The 23,535-nt window shown below is 38.4% G+C and overlaps 1 protein-coding gene across 1 annotated transcript in view; it reads right to left on the reverse strand.

Moving 5' to 3' along the window:
- Positions 1 to 23,535, reverse strand: part of LOC122795929 (E3 ubiquitin-protein ligase TRIM52-like) — a 117,164-nt gene that overhangs the window by 29,785 nt on the left and 63,844 nt on the right. Inside the window, exon 2 of the mRNA XM_044064410.1 lies at positions 9,613 to 9,708. Coding sequence (XP_043920345.1) covers positions 9,613 to 9,708 — 96 coding nt within the window. The remainder of the gene's footprint in view (positions 1 to 9,612; positions 9,709 to 23,535) is intronic.

The following is a 23,535-nucleotide window of genomic DNA, read 5'->3' on the forward strand; positions in this document are numbered from 1 at the left end:
TAAACATTTTAAGAAAACAAAAGGCTGGATTTATAGAGATTACCACAAAGTGTACACCGTTTGTACACTTAGTTTAGTCTTTCTGAGTGAATAGAGAGCACAAGCATTGTAACAGATCTATTCTTGAATTCAGAGTGTACACGTTGAGGTAACCTTGTGAATCCAGCCGATAATATTCTCTGCGTTGGTACAGCTTCTTAGGATTCCAGCCTGCAGACGCTCATCATAACTTCCATAGCTCTTTGCCCTTCCCTCTCTTGGCCTGAAGGAATTCCTCCCACTCAGATGTCTGCACATCGATAATATAAAGGGACATCACCCAGTTCATTCTTCAGATCTTTCTGGCCACAGTTTGGTGACTCTGAGCCTCATTTACATTGTCAGTTAATCCATTTAGCATGCTTCCAGAGTTTCATAGATGTACCTCTTTGGAGAAAAAGTACATATTTTCTTTGTGTATTACCATAGGCTATTTTCTTTGGCAGATTGTGCTGGATTGATGTCTTTTTCTAAGAAAGTTAACAACTCTGTCAGGTACAGGAAGCAGATCCTTCAGAAAGAGTTTCACAATTTGTAATTTTTTATATTTAGTCTGGAGCATAACATGCACAATTATCCCCAGTAACCATCCTTTAATCAAAAGATCTTAAAGCACCCTTCCAGGTCTCCCAAACTGGCCCAGGATTTTATGGATTTTTTTTAACTACAGACAGTTGAGCTCTGCTGCATTTGCCAAAAGTAAAAGAGTTATCGCCGCAGAAGGATTCAGATACTACAGACTCAGAGGCAGATGAACTGCCCTAAACAGACCAAATGTCTCTCTTCTCTTATTTACAGACAGACAATTGGGGCACGTTATCCTTAGTCTCAGACATGCAGGATACCTCATTTTAGGATACCCTTCACCGAATAAAATAAACATTTAAATTGGAGGACAAGGAGTTTTCTCAGACCCAGAATGGATATAAGAATTTTCTGAGTCTGCCTGAACACACATTTCTGGCTATTCCTTCAGTCATCAAAGTCCTGATTAATGATTTAATCATGCTCTTTAGAATTAAATTCCCAAACCCCTGCTCCTAGGAAGCCAGACTATTACTATAGGATCCATGACTCCCAGAAATATTGGTAAGAAACAACTGGCTGATCCAGAAGTGGTGTCCATGAATTCTAGCAAATTACCTATTGTGGCTTCAACAAGGAAATCTATTCCCAGTGACAGGGATGGTAAAATTCTCACCCACTTTACAAAAAAGATGCACTACTCATTTAACATGGCTAATGGGGCCATTAACTACCAGTCACATATGCTAAAGTTTCAAGAATCCCTCCTTAACCAGTTCAGGGAAAAGGCACAGGAAATGGAGGATAAGGTTCTAATGAGGGAGATATCTGAACTATGATCCGTCAGTTCCCAGATTGCCAGGCATTCCATGAAATATAACTATAATGCAGTTGCTGCATCATGCAAGGCAGCTGGTATGGAGTCTGTAGTTATGAGACATGCCTAAATGGGAACACAACCCTTTCCTCAACAAAGAAACGTAGATCTATTTAATACACTTTTGGACAAGTAGCTTCTGTTTTGACCCCATGCAGAGAAGGTACTTAGACTGGAGAAAAGGGGCACAACTATGAATTAGGCAGTGAGCTATAGTAGGAACTATGCCAGTAAAAGCTGAACCTCCTGCCCTAAGCAAGACAATGGCAAGATCACAAAAGTGCAGTTGGTGTCTCTGCAAGAAAAAAAATGACAATGACAACTGGACCTGAAAAGAAAGCAGAGGGACCTTCATGGCCATAACACCAAGAAGGAACAAATATGATTAAACAAATCTTATCCCTCATCCCACTCCCTAAAATGCTTCCCCAACCCACCCTCACTCCACACTTACTTTGTGCTCCCCCTTTTCCTCATCTTAAAAAGATAGGAGGCCCAATTTAAAGAACAGGAGGTGCAGACTCAGGTTACAAAATAAATAAATAACATTTTTTAGACATTCCATTGATTCTCTGGGATCAAGTACATCTCATCCCCCTTCACAAACAAATAGCTTTATTAGCCAGGGGAGCCACATACAATGTGCCAAAAAAGAAGAGGATACAAGATTTTACTCCAGACTTTTTCTTGTTCCAAGAAAAGAAGTGAATTGGAGACTGATTTTTAGACAAGTCATGTTTAAACACATTTCTTATGATACAAAGTTTTAAAATGCTAATATTTTCACCTTTAATATTTCCACAAGCTTACATGGTCATTCTGGAGTTAAAGATGCCCATCTGTACATAATATACACATAATTACTCAGGTTTGAAGCAAGGACTTCCATTACTAGTTCACATCCTTACCCTTTGGCTTGTTTTCTGTACTAAGGGTATTTAAAAGTGTGCACCTCTATGTAATTGCATTTCTCACAACAAAAAGTTTTCCTGCGTACCCAAACTAGGATAATTGTCCCATCTAGGCAAAATTCCTGAAACAGAACCAAAAGGCTCCACAATTTACTTAGAATTGCTTTTAGTCCTAAGGGTTCTCTAAAAATCTTCTAAACAAGCATCTCTTCCCTTTGACACATAAGTTGCTTTTTACAGGCACTGCTGAATGAAGAGTAACAAAGAGACTTCCATCTCTTGGACAAGCTTTTCTTTTCTGTCCCAACACATTTCAAGACAATCTCTGAACAGAACCGTATCTCAGCAGCAAGACAGTCCTTCTGAGTCTTGAATTACATGAGTCTATTGTATTCCAGTGGTCCACCTGGCAAGACTCCACATGAAGAAAGTACAATGGCACTTAAAAAGCTGATCCCTGCAGTAACCCATTCCTTCACTACTGTGCTTCAAAGCAGTTCTCATGGTGGAGTAACCACATGTACCTCAACATAAGTTGTCCTTGAATCAGACTACTCTCCTCCCTGTATCTTTTTTGTCACCATATAAGGAAGAAAACAAGTCTAATAGACTTTGGATGTATGCAGACAGCTGCCATTTTAACTGGACAGAACAAAGCACATCAGGTAATTCGATCAGCAGACAGCTGCCATTTTAATTGGACGGAACAAAGCACATCAGGTAATTCAATCAGTTATTCATCTCTTTTGCTGACTGTGGAAAGAATAAACTAATTAACAAAAGACCAAATCAAAATGTCAAGCACATTGTATTTGTTACTGCAGTCCTCTCATGTTAAAACAATTCCAGGCCATGTCAAAGTCCATACTAGAAGGGCTACTTTAGCTACAACTGCCTTCTACTACATTTACCACTGTCTTCCTGAAAGGAGTAAACACATAGTGTGTCTTGGAGACAGCTACTTTACACATCTTCTCCAGACATTATAGTCTTGCAGCACTTCCAGGGCCAATGTCAACTTTGTCACAGCCATTCTGCAGGATTTGATGCCCCCTGCCTCTTCCTAAGACCAGCCGCCCTCTGGTCTCCCCAGCTGTCAGTACTGCAACAGTGAATATTATGACAAACACAGTATAGCTTTGTTAAGAGCTTACCATAATTGTAGACTTTCAAGAATATTTATTGTTGCAGTGACAATTCCTTTCAACCATTTCATTTTTGGATATATTGAGGGGTTGACGTGGATAGTTAAGTCACCTTTGCCCACCTTCTCTTTCTCTTCCAACCCTACAGTCAGACACTTCCCATCCTCAGGGATTAGCTACAGCCTGGAGTGGCAATATAGAGGTTCATCTTGTTGATGCTCTTACTTCCTGGGATGTCTTCCTCCAAAATGAGTTGTGCTTTGGCACCCTTGTTCTGGATTCCTCTATTCAGGGCAAGAAAGGTTAGAAGATGACACCAAATGATGTCCATTTATACTATAAATACCTTGACCTCTACATGGGAGGGAGTCCACTAGGTCCAGATGGGAAGGGAAAAAGCTGGCAGTGGTGCCTCTACAGGCAGGAATCCCAAGAGTCAGTAAAAACAATGGAAATCTGACAAGTCTTCATTTGTAGTTTATCTAATGGATACAAGTGCAAAAAAATTGCCAAAAGTTACTTTCAGTGAACATTAACTTGCACTTTTTTCTACTGTTGTGAGAGTTAATATACATATACATGTTAGGAAGGGTGAGAGGTTTCATCCCACAGGGGGGTGCAGAGGAGGAATGCCACCTTGCTAAAAAAAATAATTTTGTAATTTGCTGAAAGTGGCTTTCGGCAATATTTTTTGACTTGCTAATTGATCAAATTTAATTTCATGGAAAATCATTAATTCGATATATTCAATCATTTACAATTATAGTACATTCCTAATGCAACAGTACTTTGTCTAGTGTACTTTTTGACAGTGAATAAGACATGTGTGATGTTTTGTGACAAAGGACTGCAGCTAGATGACCGGGTATTTCACTTATTTATTATTTGACCAGTTTAACCCCACTATGCTAGTAGCCTCTTTTCATGGAGACCTGAGGTAGCATTTATACTATTAGGAGAAATTTGGCCATGGCATTAGGGAACTTCTCCTATTCTTTTTGTAGGTGAAAGTTTTGCAACAGGCAAGAGCGTGGTTGGAGTATGAACAGTGGTGACCGCATTACTTATTTTGTTCCCACTGCTGCTGTGGAAGACATTCAGAAAATGGAATTGGAATCTAATAGCTTACCAAATGATAAGCTTGCTGCTTTGTTGAATGTCAGGGAAGGTGATTCTACTGTAGTAGCTTCATGGAGTCAAATTATGGGCAAAATACAACAGGAACCTGGATGTGCTGAATTTGGGAACCAGATGTTATATATGACAGATATGTCATTTCCATCTGTTCTTGTTTATTTGATTCCTAAATGGTCGATGCTGCCTGAGTTGCAGAGTAGGATTGGATATTCTGTTTCATTTAATGCTGTGGTGGTTAAAGGCTTTCAATCACAGTGTATTCAACAGCTTACTAAGAATTTTGCATCGTCAGTGGTGAGTATTTCTACTTTATTAGACTTGGACAGGTGTGAAGTCTGGGACAAACTTATTTTTCCCGTAGGCTTTACAGTTAAAGACATTTACTTGTTCATCCATATTGGGAAAGGAAAAAACATGTGATGTTCACATTTGAGTCAGTGGCTTGTGGCTTGGTGGATCATTTCCTTCATTTGGTGGATAAAAAACAGTTATGTCAACCTTGGGAATCTTATGTCTTTACTGCCATTAATACGAATATTAAATAAAAAGTGATTGTTCAGTTTAGGACTGCAGCTGTGGATATGTATATATTTAGAACTTTTATTTCTCTCCATTATGATAAAGTCTTTGAAATAAAGGATTTTGATGCTAGAGTACTCTGAAATGGAACATGGGAAGTTTGGGTGGTGCTTTGAAATACTAATGGTACACTGCAGCATATACCTTGCACAGTTTCTATTAATAATCACAAAGCATGTGTTTTCTATATATCTCAACATAAAATGTGCTTTTTGTGGGTCTTTAGACCATCTTATAAAAGCATGCAATGTGTGCAAATGTGGGCAGTGTGATGAAACAGGTCATTCCACCAGTACTGTAGCTAGGGTGGGGCAACAGGAGCAACTGCCCCAGGTGCAAAGAAAAGGGGACACATAGGTGTGTGTGTGTTTGCTTTTGAATGTGTGCATGTGTATGGGAGAGTGAATGGGAGTAGTGCTTGTACCAATGCAATGCAAGAGCCATCACTGTTAACTATTGCAGGAAAATGCTGATTTACACTACTGCTACTCAACAATTCAGAGACAAACAAATTAGCCAGTAATGAGGTCATTCCTCATCATACCCTCTCAAATGTCCCTGAGGACTGAAGTCCTTAAGTAATAACATACATTCGAGTTTTAGGCTTCATATCCTTCAGAAAATGCATGCTAACACAAGTTCTGTTATTCTACCATCTCTCTAAGTTTGTAAGAACAATATTTATAAAAATCTCTCTCTATTTCTGGGCCTTTATCCCCCAATTATTTTAGACTTTGTTCAGATAGGTTCAGAGGTATGTTTCTCATTTAGGCTAATGTGTCTCTGAATTGCAAAATATTGCATCGTAGAAAAAAGTCCCTTTTACCACATCTCTTACTGCAGGTGGTGAGGCTGCTTCTGAATACTCAGAATAATTTCAAATAGGGAAAAACAAAGCAGGCAACAAATTGTACCCTGACTGATCCTGAGTTTGTGTAGGTACAGAAAAGACTGCAATGGAAAATAGAGGCTAGCATGACTTGCATGCTTCTGTGGAAACTATACATAAGAGTACTGTATCTCACAGACAACCCATTATCTTAAGCACTGGTGTAATTACAAGTACTCAGCAGGCATTTATGCATGGGTATTTGGTACTGATGCTGGTGAAGATGGCACCAGTCCAGCACCAGCATCAGCAATAGCACCACTAACAAACTGGTTGGGAGGGTGGCCTAATGGTTAAGGTGCTTGCCTTGCAAGCACAAGGTGCAGGGTTTGAGAGACTAAGCCTATCGGTTAAGGTGCTTTTGCTCTTGCAAGGCAGGGTGAGGTTTGAGAGGATATTTGGCTAGGCTTAAAAATGGCTCGCAAGGGCAGTTAGCTTAGTACTAACCTATGTATATGGAAAGACTGCTACTTATGTATGTTCACACACTGATGTCTGCACTAGGAAAGTCCATGTCCAGGGCAAAAACACAAACACCCACACTCGGTGTGTCCTTTTGATTTGTTATGCCATGTGTTGCATGTCTTTGGACCTTAACATCTGTGTGTCCTGTGTGTTCTGTACAAATGATGATAATTTAGACATTTGATGCTTTTGTAAAAGGATGCCATTTGTGATGTTAAGTTTACATAGCATATGCACTAAATAGCTTACCCTTTGATTTCCTGGCTCATGTATCAGTGCAGGTTTGTACAACATTTTTCTCATTGCAATGTTCTTGGTCATGTTAGGCTATATTTGTGTAACACATTCAGCACATCTGACACATACCAAACAGCATACAGGTGCACCAAGTGCGACAGGTGTTGATAAAATGCTGCACATGATCATGAAGCGTCTATTTTGTGAGGCATACTGGTAATGGTGCTTGCTCTGCATCCTCGTCTTCAGCATTCTGTTGTGTATCACGGTTAGCCTCCATCTGTGCTGTTTGCTATCCACCTGCCAGCCACTGCTGTATCCTCATACTGTGCAGTATGGCACAGGCCAAGGGCATCCATGTTGTCTTTACTACTGAGTACTAGAGCAGACTGCTTGAGACACCCAGGCACCTACCTAAACTATCACTTCAGGATATCAAATATATGAGCCACTAATGTACATGTCTTGTGAGATCACAGGTACAACTAACCACAGCAAACTGTTTGGGAAATCAAACAGGGGTCATCAACCAGGCCTGCAGGGGGATACACACTGTAATCAATAGAATGAGGTGTGTGTAGGTTAGTCCTGATGTGTTCACAACTGATTTCTACAGTATGTTGTACCATTAGTCTTACTGGTGTGTTTGGTGGTGCATGGCCTGTGAGAATGCCTAGCACATGTTACTCATTAGCTCACATACAAGCACATTGACTACTTCCTCAGTATCTGCTAGGTATACTAGTAATAATCGGTTGACCCTGCTGTAAAGCAGTTGTTAGGGGTTAAACCTAAGTTTGTTTATCGCAACAAGAAGAACATCAAGCAATTATTATGTTATCCCAAATCTGCTCCTTTTGATAGGTGTATAGAGGGACCCTACATGGAACCCTGCTCCAGGTGCAATTTTTGCCTGTACATCCTTTCTGATCCAGTCTTCAGACCTCCCCATGGAATTAGGAATTTCACCATTCGAGTCAAAGGCAATTGCATGTCCAAAGATGTGGTGTACTTAGCAACCTGCACCTCCTGTCCAGCTTATTACATAGGCAAGACCAACCGCCTGTTAAGGGACAGGATTCGCGAACATATGTATCACATCAGGAAAGGCCATCTTTTCAATGCCCTTGCCAAACACACCTCAGAAGTTGGACCCAATCATGAGTTTAGATTCAGAGTTCTTGAGCAGATTTTCAGGACAACAAGAAGGGGGGATGTTGAAAACCATACAGAGAACCGTGAGATTGATTGGATCATTAAGTTCAGGGCCGATCTTTATCCGGGACTCAATGGCAGGGTCCCCCTACGTCCATTTTTAAAGTCTAGAAGACTTAAAGTATTTAAGTGAGTTGTTTACTTTTTAGTGTATGCACTTACTTTATTTTCTTTTATGTTCATCATTATGTTAGATTAGTTAAATAGCTTATATGTAGTAAGTTTCCATAAGGGATTCTGTTCATCACCACAATTTAGGTACTCTTAAAATAATTTTTAATAAGTCTATAACAGTCTAAGTATGTCATTATGTGTTTTAATATTTATATATTGTATAAAGCAGCGTCTATGCAGTATGTCCCTTTAAGGGAGATTTAATCTTTTGGCGCCTTTTTATTTATTTAAACTGATGGTCTTTTTGTGCTTTTTATAACACGGTCTAATGAAGCTACCTCAGTGAAAGCGCTCACCGCTATTTATTCGAATAAACCTGTTTTTACTAATTTGAAGACTTGAGACTTTTTCATTCCTTGGAGCATATCGCACATTTTGGGGTATTTTATTTCCCTACCATTGTTTTGCTCTGCGAACATTTGGTTTATGTTTTTATCTCTTGTTGCTGTTCATTGCAGAGCATTTACTCCGCGTGGTTTTATTTCTTTTGGAATACTAGTAATAATGGTATCTGCAAGCCACATTGCACTGGAAGCAGTACAAGCCCTTCCCATACTACCATAAGCATAAATCTGAATGCATGGTAAAAGTAACTCTAGAGATGATGAATGAAACATTTGACTCAAGGACTGTAATAACTATGTGCAATCAAAGCAAATTATATTTTGCTAATATGTTTTATTTATTTATTTAGTTTATTTATTGTGTGTGTGTGTTTTGGTAAGATTACTGCCAGTCAACATTCTTGTCAAATGCAATTTCCAGTCTATCCTGCATTCTCCTTAGCCTGTGCCTTCTGACAGTCCAAGAAAATGCAAACATAGTCTACCTACACAGTGGTGCAGTGGTAGCATTGTTGCCTCACAGCAAGAGATTCTCTGGTTTGATTCTCTGGGGTGCCTTCTGTGTGGAGTCTGCATTTGTATGTGTTTCCTCCCACATTCAAAAACATGCATCTGGAGCATTTTTCCCCGGGCCACCACTGAAAATTGGTTACGTTCTAAGTTGGACTTTCCCGGTTAACAAATGTTAAATAAACTTTTAATCTTTTACCTCCAACTTTTAAAATCTACTTTCCTTCTACATTTAAATAATCTATTGTGAGTGGCAACACAAGTGGAGTAGGCAAAGTTCTTGTCTTAGAAGTTAAGTAAGTGCTGCAAACTTCCAGATATCACAATCCTGCTGAAACTGCATGTCCTCCGATATAATACTTTCATACTTCCCTCATCTTCTGTGAAGCTCCCGAAGGCTGCCATGCACTTTCTTGTCCAAAGATCCCAGTAAATCATTCCTCCCCTGCCTTTCTGCAGACCCAGCTATTTATTCAGAGGTAGTATTAATTATTGTTTGCCACTTCTTAACCATCTAATCCCTTAATCACAATATATTTTGGAATCAGACACACACAGACCTTACCTTTATTTCCCTAATGTGTTTTGCTTCTTCTTTTTGCAATATTTCATTCCTACCCATCTGTTCATTCAGGGAGCATATTGATTTTGCAAGTTTCTCCTGAAAAAAAAATATGTTGCCAGTTGTTTATTAAAGTTGCTCTTTCCTTCTTTCTTTCTTTCTTTCTTTCTTTCTTTCTTTCTTTCTTTCTTTCCTTCTTTCTGTCCTTCTTTCTTCAGTCTTTAAAGTTAGCTGTTAAAGTCTATAGCTTACAATATAGCAATGACAGTAATTGAGTCAGTTGTTAACACCTGTTAAAATCTCATTTACCAGTTGTACTGGATTCCATTTAATTTCATCATGTCTGATAACATATATTAATTCATTTATTCATTTTCCAATACCTATTTAATTGAAATCTGACACAAGATGGAACTGGAGCCTACCTAAACATCCAGTGGGTGCAAGTCAGATGAATTCATCTTTGATAGGATCCCAGTCTATCATTTCATTAGCATTCAGAAAGGTAAAATGTTTAACAGTGGCTAACCTTGTTTATGATAAGATCTCTACAGGAATAAAAAAAATGACTAGAATATTTCATGTTCAATTTGAACAGTTTTACCTTACATCTCCTTACTCTCCCTTCTTCGGTCACTTCCTTCTATCAATTTCTCTCCCTTGATTCTCTCCCTAAATACACAATAACCCTGTTTTTCTCTCACTTAATATTGCAATTCCTGTTTGTATTATACTAACTTACATTTGATTTCTCTATAAAGTGGCTAAAATTTCTCTAAATATTAAACCATTGTCTTATAAATTATATTCCATTCTTAACCAATGTTATCATACTATGTCTAATTTGGTATAATTATTTAAACTGTAGATGATTTGAATTATTTTTGAAAATTGTAAAATTATTGCTGTTAAAACACCTCCACTCACTCAACAATATCCTCACAGGGCAAAGCCTCTGGTAACTATATTTCACCCAGATACTGCTAAAGCTGTGCCACCAGGGACAACTCCCAAACTTTTTCACTGAAAATTTTGTCTTTGCACAATGTAAGCAAATTTAACTTGAAAAACCTTGCTGTGTATTATCATTTACTCAAATACATGCCTGCCTGTGCTGGAAATGAATTTGTAACATCTCCCCAACCTCCAACAGAGCTGTCTTTGCACTCTTAGGACCACTTACTAAGTTGGCTGCTGTCCTTTTTCTTGACCAATAGATTACACTGTATATGCCAGTTTCTTAGTCTCCTGCCTAACAGTTTTCTGCATTCAGGAGATTAAAGTAAACCTGTTCTACTTGGAACCTGTCTACTAATTGCTTTCAATTGCCTAAAAACTGATTATTTTCTCTGACTTTATTTATAGACTTGTCTAAAGCCTTTGACACAGTTTGTCACAGCAAACTTCTACTTCAGATGTCCTCACTAGGTCTCTCTCAGCCCACACTTGTATGGTTCAAAAGCTGCCTATCCACCAGGTATCAATCAGTGAAATGCCACTCCACCCTCTGTCCATATCTCCCAGTTACCACCAGTGTACCACAAGGCTCTACCCTTGGTCCTTGCCTCTTTAACATTCTCACCAACACCCTCCACACATTCACACAACAGGCCTCCCTAATACACTATGGCTCCACACTCATTTGTATATCTGACAAAGTGGCACACCTCAAAAAAATTACTCAGGAAGCTTTAACAGCAACTAAAACTTGTCTTTGTAACTCACAACTCATACGCAATCCTACAAAAAAAATACTACTACAATTTTTCCCCAAATTCATCTCCCATGAGTAAACAAAATTTAAAGTTTGCTCTCTCTCTCAATAATACAACTATTAAGGTCACTTCTTACATCAAATTATTAGGGATGATAGTGAATGATAATCTTAACTTCATCCTGCATATACAAAATTGTATAAGAAAAAATCATGAAAGACTAGGGATACTTTATAGAGTCAAAACATTCTCACTTAAGCAACTAAAACTACACTTGCCACTACTTATCTCTTCCCACACTTCTTTATGGTGCTCCCATCCTTACTAACCTTCAGGCATCACAAAAATCAAAACATAAGCAATGCTATAAAAATTTGCTAAATTTGTAGCAAATACCCCTTTCAGTACCCACCACTGTATAGCACAAAAACCCTAAACTGGTTAGAACAAACAACTCCATCAACTAACATATACACAGCTTCTTACTATCTATAATATCCAAAATCCATCTGCTTTTCTGGCGCTAAATAACATTGTTCACAACTATGTACCTAGCCAGTCATTACAATACAATGACCAAAATCACCTGTCTCCACAAACCTACCAAATCTGCTAGGCATTGTCTTTACTCATACCATGTTGCTAAAGCCTGGAACTCTTACCTATATGACCTTCGAAGTAAGTACCTAAAAAAACAGCCAATAGCATTGCCTGTCCTGTCTCAGTCCTTATAAATAGGTCAATCCAGGAATCATCCCAATATCTTTCTCTGGAAAAAAGTCATACATTGTCCCTCTACACAAAGGAGGAAATTGAACAGACATTAATAACTTTAGACCTATAGCAATCGTATCTCCCCTAACAAAAATACTTGAAAATGTGTTCAAAAACAATTGCTAGACTATCTCCTGCAGGATGAACTCCTATCCCCTACACAACATGGCTTCCATCCTTCCCACAGTACTAGCACTACCCTTCTAACCTATATAGATGCTGTCAGTTAAGCTAGAGATAATGGCAAGCTAGTCTCTTCCTTATTTCTAGACTTGTCTAAAGCCTTCCACACAGTTTGTCACAGCAAACTTCTACTTTAAATGTCCTCACTAGGTATCTCTCAGCCCACACTTCTGGTTCAAAAGCGATCTATCCAGTAGGTATCAGTCAATATAATTGGACTCCACGGTCTCTCCTTACCTCCCAGTCACCACCAGTGTACTACAAGACTTTCTCCTTGGTCACCTCCTCTTTAACATTTTCACCAACACCCTCTATAAATCCACACAACAGGTCACCCTAATACAATACACAGATGATTCCACTCTCTTTTGCACATCTGACAACATGGTACCCCTCCAAAAAATTACTCAGGAAGCTTTAACAGCCACTGAAACATGGATTTGTAACTTACATCTTGTCATACCTCTCAACCTCTTAACACAAGAAATCTGAACAAAGGCATAAAAATAGACATGTTTTAAATATTGCTCTTATAAACTTAGAAAGCTACTAGAATACTAGATTTTGCATTTGCACGCATTTTCTGAAGGATATGAAGTCTGAAACTTAAATGCCTTACATTATTTAGTGACTTCAATATCCAATGATTTTCCAGAAAACCACAAATTTTGTAAGGAACAGACCAAAACTGTGAGACAAAAACATTCTGCAAAAGTCTTGACAGTTGAGAGGTATGAAATTTATGCTCAATCCAAAAAAGGACAAACTGCTACTTTTTTGCAAATCCATCTCTCATTAAAAAAACAAAATTTAAAGTACTCTTTCTTGATAATAAAACCACTGAAGTCACCTTTCATAGCAAATTATTAGAGGTGATAGTGGATGATAAGATTACATTCGAACTGCATACACAAAATTGCATAAGACAAACTCATCAAAAACTAGGGATGCTTTACAGAGCATATAAACCTTCTCACCAACACAACTAAAACTACACTTGCCACTACTTATCTCCTCTTCGCACTTCTTTATGGTGCTCCCATCCTTACTAACCTCCAGGCTTCACAAAAAGTGAAACTTGAACAATGCTATAACAAAATTGCAAAATTTGCAGCAAGTACCCCTTTCAGAATACATCACTATATAGCACTGAAAAACCTACATTTGTTAGAACTGCCTCATCAACTAACATATACACAGCTTCTTACCACCTATAAAATTATGCAGCATCCATCTCTATACAACTATGTTACAAATCGGTTACTGCAATCCAGTGACCAAAAACTCCTGTCTACAAACCTATTAAATCTGCTGAACATTGTCTGCACTTGTACAAGGTTGCTAAGGTGGGAAACTCCTTATCTGTATCTATCAGGCCAATACCCTCCCTCCCATCTTTTAAAACCACTCTGAAAGACTTCCTAGCTAAAATTTGGCATTGTTCTTGCTAAAAAACAGGATAAACTATACCCCTAAATGTGAACAAGTACCTTTTCATTCCTTATACATCCTTACTCTCCCTTCTTCACTTACTTTCTTACTTCTATCAAACTCTCTTCCCTGACTTTTTTGTCTAAATATACCATAAGCCTGTTTTTCCCACACTTCATATTACAATTCCTGTTTGTATTAGACTAAGTTACCTTTAATTTCTCTACAAACTGACTAAAACTTCTGTAAATATTAAATTATTGTCACATAACTTGTATTGATCTTAACCAATATTTTTTATAGTATCAATAATTTATTATAATTATTTAAACTGTAAATATTTTTGTTTTATTTTCAAAAGATTGTAAAATTATTGTTCTTGAAATGTTTCATAATAATTTGAAGCTTTTCTCCCCAGGCTTCGCTGAAAATGGGCTTCTGCCTAGTCAGACTTTCATGGTAATTAAAATGTCAATAAATAAAATAAATAAATAAACTATATCCCTCTGGTGCACCTTCTATGTGGAGTCTGCATGTCCTCCCCATGGTCGAGTGACGTTAAAGACATGCAGGTAGGTGCGTGCGTGAATAGGGGTGCCTTCTTTGAAGGTTGGGCATCGGGATGGCAACTCGACACCGTAAAAATCCACTGCCAATCATTAGCGGACGGGAGTTCCGCTGTGGCGACGCCTAACTGGGAAAAGCCGAAAGACTTTTTATCCTATCCCTAAATGTGGACAAATACCTGTTCATACCTTCCATCTCCTTATTCTCCCTTCTTTACTCACTTTCTTACCTCTATCAAGTTCTCTCTCCTGGCTTTCTCTCTAAATATACCATAATCCTGCTTTTCTCTCACTTTGTATTGCAATCCCTGTTTGTATTACACTAACTTATCTTCAGTTTCTCTATAAATTGACTTATATTTCTCTAACTATTAAATCATTGTCATATAATGTGTATCTACCTTTAAGAAATGTTTTCCTATTATGTCTAGTTTGGTATAATTATTTAAACTGTTTGGGGGGTTGTATTATTTTTAAAGACTCTAAAATTATTATTCTTAAAATGTTTTGTAATACTTTGGAGATTTTCTCCCCAGGACTCTGCTGAAAATGTACCTAGTAGGACTTTCTTTACCTGTAATCAAAAGTAAATCAATTAATCAATCAATCAATCAATAAATAAATAAATAAAATGTTTTGTAATACTTTGGAGCTTTTCTCACTGGGCATCTGTTAAAAGTGAGCAGTTAGACTTGTCAAGAAATAAATAAATAATAATAAAAAGACCACTGTAAGATGTAGGTAGTGAACTTTGCCATATTTTCCAGAAAAGTAATATATTTGAAACATCAATATCTCTCCGGGGTTGTTAATGCATAGACGTAAGAACTTTAGGCATATTTCAAGCAAAGGTAATCCAAAGATTGATTACTCATATATCTCATTGTTTTCTGATAATAGACCCATTATGAAACAACCATTCCAAGAAAAAATTTAAGTGCAGTTTGTATTCCTGCAGAAGATTATTCTGCAAAAGTTGCTAATTAGAAACACCCCCTTAATGAGCATTATGCTTCTCTGGATATATTTTCTTGAAATTACCACAATGTTTAAACACTTTTCAGAACTCTTACTTACACTATCATTTCTCTTGCTCCTGGCTAGTTAAAGTATATTTTATATATTCACTTGTTAATGGACATGTAACTAACTAATTAATTCAAGACCGAGTTCTGATATACTAAAGTATTATTGATAACAAAGGATGGAATAAGAACTGTTTATTTCAGCTTGTACTGATGGCATAGAGGAATAAAACCCTGACGACTGCAAAGGTGAACCATGTTCAAATAGAGGCTTGAGTGTTTGATGGCACAGGCAAGGATGATATACCTTTCCATCCTAGGATGGAAACGGGAGGTACATTCTGGGATGCATGTATGCTGGCTGAATTCCTGGTAGAGACCTGGAAACTATAATATGGTGTCTCTTGTGGATCGGTAGGGCAATCCTGTTGCTGTCACCCCCTTGCAGAAGTGTGGGGCAGTGCAGCTGTGGTGTCCATTACTGGTCTTCCTCAAGGAATGCCATGGGGGTGTGCACAAAGGCTACGATTTGAAAATCACTCTCTCAGCAGCATTATGACGCTGCTACAGGATGCCTCAATTTCCTCACCAGCCCTGAGTATGGTCAGAGGAAGTGTGAGGAATAAAAACATTTATTTATTTTATTTATTTACATTTGTTTACCGGACAAATCTGACTGAACACAGGTCCTTTTTCAGTGGAGGCCCAGGGAGAAAAGCTCCACACAATGATACATTAAGTACATAGTTACTAGTAAAAAATTAATAAAATTTATATAAATGCAAATAAACAATGCCAGCATAAACACAAATGTAAAATATAAGAATCATAGTTACATGAGGACAGAGGATATAAAATGGAGTATACATTCAAATATGCATAAGAGTAAGCATCATATATGCATAGAAGCATTGATTACATCTGTGATGGCATATATTGAACATTAGTAAAATAGTAGTAGTAACAGCAGTGATATACTTATGAAGCTAATTGGACATAACAGTTTATGGCTGTGCACTGAACCAGGTATAGAGATATACGTGTAGAGATGGTGGAGTAAGTAGGTGCAGAGATGGGGAAGAGATAGTAAGGGAAGAATGCAGGAGTAAGACAGGAATACAGAGTAAGTAGTAAAGCTGGAATAGAGGGTGGGTCGAAGGTTTAGTTGATTGAAATGAAGTGAGGTCTTTAAGGGGGATTTAGAAAAGAAAAGGAATGCTGGCTCATGCAGTTGAAAGACTGAGATGAGCCATGTAGGCTATCTAAGTGGATAGGGAGGGGGAGGAGGGGTTGGCAGAGAAAGAGGGTCAGGTCCTTAGTCTAGCTTGGAGCAAAGGCATAACCAATGATTTTTTTAGGTGAGTTTTTAGTACAGCTTTGAAGTGAGTGCATGATTGTATAGTGGTTATTGAGGGGGGAGGAAGAGTGTTCAATAATTTGGGTATAATGCAGGAAAAGAGAGCTTCCCCAGCTGAGTTCTTGGCTTTGGTTACTTGGAGTTGATTTTTGCTGTTGGAGAGTAGTGGTCTGGTGGTACGGTAGGGATGGAGTAGATTTTGAAGAGATGGGACTTTAAGGGGATAGTTCATTAACTTGTGAGCAAGGGAGAGTTGATTCAGGTGAAGAAGTTCAGGAAGTTCGAGCCAGTCAATTTCAGTAAGTGAAATACAGTGGTGGCTGTGATAGGTAGCCCCAGTGGCAATCTTTGTGATTTTGTTATAACAAGTCTCAAGCTTATTTAGGTCATTTTGTCTTAGGTTGGTAAATATAGGAGAGCCATACAGAAGGGTGTAGATAAGGTGGGGATTGTCAGCTGAGATTCTGGCTGTTTTGGTGAGGAATTGCTTATTTTTGTACTAAGCTCCTAGTTTTTTTGTGAATGTTTTTTATGGTCAGAGAAATATGGATGTCAGCTTTGAGACAGTTGCTGATCGCAGCACTTAGCCGTTTGGTATGTTATGTTGGGGAGATAATGGTGTTGTCATTGGCAATAATATTGAATTGGGAGTTGGTTAGGTTGGATTTTGAGGGTTGGAAGATGAGGAGTTTAGTTTTGCTTGGGTTGAGTATTAATTGGGCATTAAATAGCCAAGTTTCAACAGAGGTGAAGGCTTCCTGAGTGATCTTAGGCAGTTTGGGTAGATTGCACTGAGCAGATGATGGAGGAGTCATCTGCATACTGTATGAGAGAGGCCTGTTTGGAAGCAGTCACTAGATTGTTGGTGAAGAGTGAGAAAAGTAGTGGTCCAAGGATGGATCCTTGGGGAACTCCGAGTGAGACAGGTTGTTGTGGAGATATGTAATTCTGCCAAACAACGGATTGTAGGTGGCCTGTTAGATAGCTGTTAAACTAGTCAGTAGCTGATTGGGAAAAGGCTAGATTAGAGCAGAGATAAGTTGTTTGTGTGAGACCATGTCAAAAGCCTTGGAAAGATCTTGGAAAAGTAGCAAAAGAGCATAAGCCACTGTTTTTATGCTGAGGGATAGTGTTAGTGAAAGAGAGTAAGGCAGTAGTAGGGCTGTGGCATGATCTGAAGCCATGTTGTGTGCTGGAGAGGAGGTTATTAGTTATGAGGTAATCTAGGGCTTGAGAATGTATGCATCTCTCAAGTATCTTGGAAAGTGGGGAGAGGATGGCTATGGGCCGGTAGTTGGAGAGTTCAGTGGAGGGACCACCTTTGTGAAGGGGAATTATGTGGGGTATTTTCCACAGTGTGGGGACATAGCATTCTGACAGGGACTGATAAATCAGGATAGAGACTGGATAGGCTAGGGCGTCGGCTGCTATTTGTAGGTATTCACAGAGGAGATTGTCAGCAGCTAGTTTAGTAAGTTTGAGTTTTGATAGGAGTTTTTTATGTTGGAGGTAGGAAATGGAGTAAATGAAAAGGTAGTCAGCAGATTATTAGTTGTTGATGTGGGGAGGGATGGGGTGGGGTAGTGTTCTTTAGCTAGAGAGAGGATGGTTTCTGTGAAGTGTTTATTGAATGAGGTAGCAATATTTTCGGAGGAGGGAAGAGTGTTAGGTGGTGGGGTGCCAACTTTACCTGGGTGGAGAATGGAGTTTATGAAGGACCAGAATTTCTTGGGATCATGTTGGGAGGAGTTAAGGGTGGACTGATATTAGTGGGTTTTGTCCTGTTTTATTAGTTTTTTGACTTTATTGTGCAATTCTAGGAATCTTTGACTAGCTGAGTGGGTTTTAGTTATGTGCCAGTGGTCCCAGGCTCTGTCTCTGATTTTCAATATTAACTTAATGGATTTCTGTAGCCATGGGGACTATTGGACTTTAACTCTGGTATTTCATATGGGGGCATGAGCATTTAAGATGTTTAGGAAAGTGCTACTGAAGAACTGAACTGCGTCATCTAGGTTGAGGTACCTTAGTGGAGTCCAGTTACAGTTTTTGAGGGATGGGATGAATGTGAGTGGGTTAAAGTTTACCTTGTTATGTATTTGCTGATAGATGATGAGTTTAGCGGAGTATGGGTGGTGTTTCAGTAAGAATGTTGGGAATGGTCACTGAGGCTGTCAGGTAGGCAGGCAGTTAAATATGACTGAGAGGCTTTATTAACTAGTCTCCAATCAAGTGTGGAATGTTTGTTAGAATTTCTATTTATCCAGCTGGGTGGCTGGATACGTTAGGAGAAACCGTGAATGTTTGGGTGGTGGGCTGGATGGTTGTTGCTGCAGGATAGCCAATCGATATTAAAATCGTCTAGAATTATGGTTTCTTGGGGAAGTATATTGTTAGCCCAGCTGAGGAGGTTCTCTAGTGGAGGGATTTTATGACCAGGTGGGAAGTAACATCCTATGATGTTAATTGTTTTGTTAGGGTTTAGTTTGAGACTGGCATATAGGATTTCTTCATTACCAATTTGTGGGGCTGCTATGTTAAGGATCTGAATGTTTAGGTGGTGTTTAAACATAAGAGCTACACCACCCCCTTTCTTTGAAACCTATCCACACAAAGTATATCATAACCTGCTGGAAGTATTTCCTCACTGCTAATGTGAGGTTTGAGCCAGGTTTCAGTCAAGATGAGTATGTCAGGAAAGTATAAGGCTATGTTGGCGTGGAGGTCGTGGGTCTTATTGATTATACTTCTGATAGTTAGGCTTAGGAGAAGGAGATCAGTTGGCTTTCTGTTGGCTGTTAGTTGTGAGATGGCGCAGTTATTGGACTGGTTACTGTGTGTGGAGTTGGAGATGCTAGAACCTGGGTTGGGGTGTATGTCACCACTGAAGGCAAGTTTAGAGAGGGCAGTGCACATAAGTTTTATAAAACTGATGATTAGTCTGTTGTATTTTAGGGAGATTTTTGTTTGAATGTTGCTGGTGCTAGATAATGTGGAGGGTGCATTGGGATGGTGCATGAGTTCATGTTATAGGAATAATAGGTGGGGGGTGATGATAAGTGGTGAGTGTAGTAGTGCAGTGAAAGTGGTTGAGTGGGTGTATTAAGGTGTCTTAGTAAGATGATAGATGTACAAGGAGGGTGCATGTAAAGAGTGTGAGTATGGTTTGAAGAAGCATAGTTGGCTAAGACAATGAAAACAGGTAGGTGGTGGGGTTCTGTGGGTGGAGGTTTTAGTGTGATTCGAGAGGAGGTAGATGGGAGGGGTTAATGGTTAGAATAAATGTGGGGGTAGTGGGGGCAGGTGAGAATTGGGGGTAGGGTAAGGGAGTGGAGTGAGCCCGAGCATTAGCAATGATGAACAGAGCAGGGCTGCACCAGCAGTGCTGGTAAGTGGTTGTACAAGAAACAATCAGTGTGTTGGGCAGGGGGCTAAGTGAATAGTTAGGAGTATACCAGAGGTGTGTTTTGTAACAGTTTTTGGTAAAAGCTGCCTGGAATGTAGAGTGGGAAGCAGTTCTTTTGGTAACTGTCCAAAGAAAGGTGGGTGGATCAGGGAAGAGCATGCTAAGGGGAATAGGTTTGTGAAGGGGAACCTAAAGTGATTTCAGTAGTATGGTTGGAAAAAAAGGGGAGGGATGGGGTACACAGCTAGTAAAAATGTCCAATAAATCTATGTGGGAACAGTTGTATTTAGATGTCAGGAAAAAGAATATGTTTTTATAATTCTATGTGGAAACAGTTGCATTTAAATGTCAGGAAAGGAAAGTGTTGTAATACATCTATGTGGAGCTGTTGAATTTACTAACTATATTATTCCAGCCACCAGATGACACTAATGGCAGAGTTTCATGGAGTTATATAACATAAAGTACAATAAAGTGATGTACGTTACAGTTACCTTGTGTAAAACAGACTATATTACAGTGTGGCAAAAAAATGTGGTCTAAAAATTCAGTAGTTGGTGGTGTGCATATACATAATAGGCATACTAGCACAGCATGAATGGATATAGACAGGAGAGTAGCATTCTCCTAGACCATCTGTAAACCAGAGCTGAATATTAGTGTCTACACATTTTAGCTGTATGCAGAGGGACAGGCAAACTTGGGGATGTATCTATATGTGGGTGTGCAAAACCTATGTAAATGGAGGCAGTATGCTTAGATAGTGTACACACTACTAGTCTTAGGGGATCGCTAGTGTGACTTATTATGGCCGCAAATAAGCTGCACGCAGGGTACTCTGTTTGCCTTCTCACCTACTAGTAGCTGCAGCTTGATGAATGCAATGTGTATTTCTAGGATTTTTTTTTGTAAGACATGTTTAATAGATGAGGTGAATAAGGATGATGGTCAGCTTTGGGAAAGCCAGAAATAAAGGATAAAGACAGAAAAAAATGGTAACCATTGGAAATGTGGGGACCTGCTAGAGTATGTCCCAAATTATGGAGACTGAATTGCCAAAACAATGGACTTAGTATATTAAATCTAAGATGCTATTTTTCAGAATATTCCATTTTCTCTGAGGTATGGCAATGTTGGAGATGATATATATAAGTTAAGGTTGTTGGGGGTGTGCAGGACAGTCTTGCCCCCCACCAAATGTTTTAAGGGGAACAGCAAATTTTCAAGATTTGTTCTTATCCTGTGTTTTCAGTCTTTTTTTTTCAGCTCATCAGCGTTAAGCATTTTGAGTTCCGACATTTCAACAGGGAACTGAAAAGATACTGTTCCCTAATTACTCTAAAAGAGTAATAATTTCAGTTTACTGAGTCCATACTTTTTGGTTTACTTACATGAGAATGGTTTATTTATTACATTTTGATCACTAGGTAAGTAGATTGGTTGACAAATCCTGTTCAGCCACAGCCCAAGCCCACTGAACAGTAATTACAATGTCAAAGAATGCAGTCTGAAAATACAAGCAAGTATACTTATCATCATCATCATTGTCGTCGTCATCATTGTCATCATCATCATCATCATCATCAGTGATTATACTACAGTGATTACCGCAATGTTTGCACACAGGAAATGACATGATTACATAAAAGTTTGAAACAATGTTTACAATATGATGGGAAGCTGGCATAACGGTTAAGATGTTTACCTTAAAGACACAAGGTGCAAGTTTGGATTCTTACATGGGGTAATTGGCTAGGCTTAAAATGGCCCACAAGGGTAGTTAGTCTAGTACCACTTTATGAACCAATGAATAATTTGAACAGCAGCTTTTCAGTGATAACAGTGAGGCAGTTAGCAATGGCTGAGCTAGCAACAATCATGATACAAGTATTCATTTAACGAATCACATGCAGACAACACATTTATCACAGTAGAGGCAGAGAGTATAGGACATATGTAACGGGCCAGTATTAAATCAAAGCTGTGTTCCCATATACAACTAAAGTTTCTTTTAACAAATGCTAGAAGCTGAAATATTAAGTTATGTGATCTGGAAGCAAAGTTAGCGAATGATAGTATTAACCTGCTTTTGCTAATGAAAACTTGGTTTAGTAATAAAAATACTGCCCCTTAAGATAAACAGTTGTATAGACCACCATTATTATAGAATATTTAGAAAGGCTGGCTTTGTTTCTACGTGTCTCAGCAAAATACTTTAAAAATGTTATTGTATTAAAGGACTGGAAAATTAAGTTTCGTTAGGATCTATTATGGGAAGAATTGTTTGGATATAGCCCATTTTATTATCCCTCCACCAGATCCTTATTAGCTGAGACACAGCTTAGTAATAATATACAATAATGCTTTAAAAAAGTTTTGCTATTGTAACAGGAGATATAAATTATCCTGACATGGATTGGGATAATCCTAATAATCAGGTGAAGGTTTTAAGTGAAATTATTGAGGCAAGTCTTGTACTAGAGTATTATCAAGTTGTTAAAGAAGCTACTAGAGAGATTAATGTTCTAGATTTTGTATAGGTAGGCATGAAATTTTAGGTTAAAAATGTGATGTTGAACCAGGCATTGGTAAATCTGATCATTGCATTGGTCACAAGACCTATGAAATGACAAAGCTTGGCCACAGGCCAAGAAGTACTACAGTGATGATTACAATGCTATTAAGGCCTACATACTGCAATGGAATTGGTGAGACATTATGAAAAATGTAACGATAGGGGAAAAGTGGGACCAGTTTTATACTTTTGTGAATATGTTAGCCGGAAAGTATGCTCTCATTAAGGCCTGTAAAATACAAATCAGCAATTTACTCAAGACTGGTGGTCCATACGGGATGGAAAAGCAAACGAGGTGTTTGGAAAACAATTGAAAGCATTATACAAAGCCCCTACAATGAAGACTAGAGTAAAAAAAACAGATTAGGAAATTAAGAAAATAATATGAATTAAATGTTGCTAAAAGTACCCTAGAGAACAACAAAATATTGTTTAAGCACATCAGAAGCTATAGGACAGATGGTGTATCAGTGTAGTATTATTTGAACACCAGTAAATGCATTATTACAGACCCCAAACAGCTTTATTAAGAATTTTTTTGGCTCAAATTCAAATGATGATTTTGATATTATAATGACTTACGGAGCATCTTTGGTAGCAATAGTTGTCATGTCTTTGCAAAACAACTATTAAAAAATCCCTCAATGCTATTAAGATTAATTCATCACCTGGTCTTGATGGGTGAAATGAACTATTTATTGTTAAAATCAATGAAGTTATTGCAGAATATTTACTGTTTCTGTTTCTGGAATCACTGGAGCAAAGCTTTGCTCCAGATGTATGGAGGGAAGCTATGGCCATCCCCATTCCAAAGAGCAAGGGAGGAACTACAGATCAAGATTATAGACCAGTAAGTCTTATACATTTATTGAGTAAATAAAGGTTTTGAACATC

The sequence above is a fragment of the Protopterus annectens genome, chromosome 2.part2, assembly GCF_019279795.1.
Source record: "Protopterus annectens isolate FY-2018-M chromosome 2.part2, PAN1.0, whole genome shotgun sequence".
NCBI lineage: Eukaryota > Metazoa > Chordata > Ceratodontiformes > Protopteridae > Protopterus > Protopterus annectens.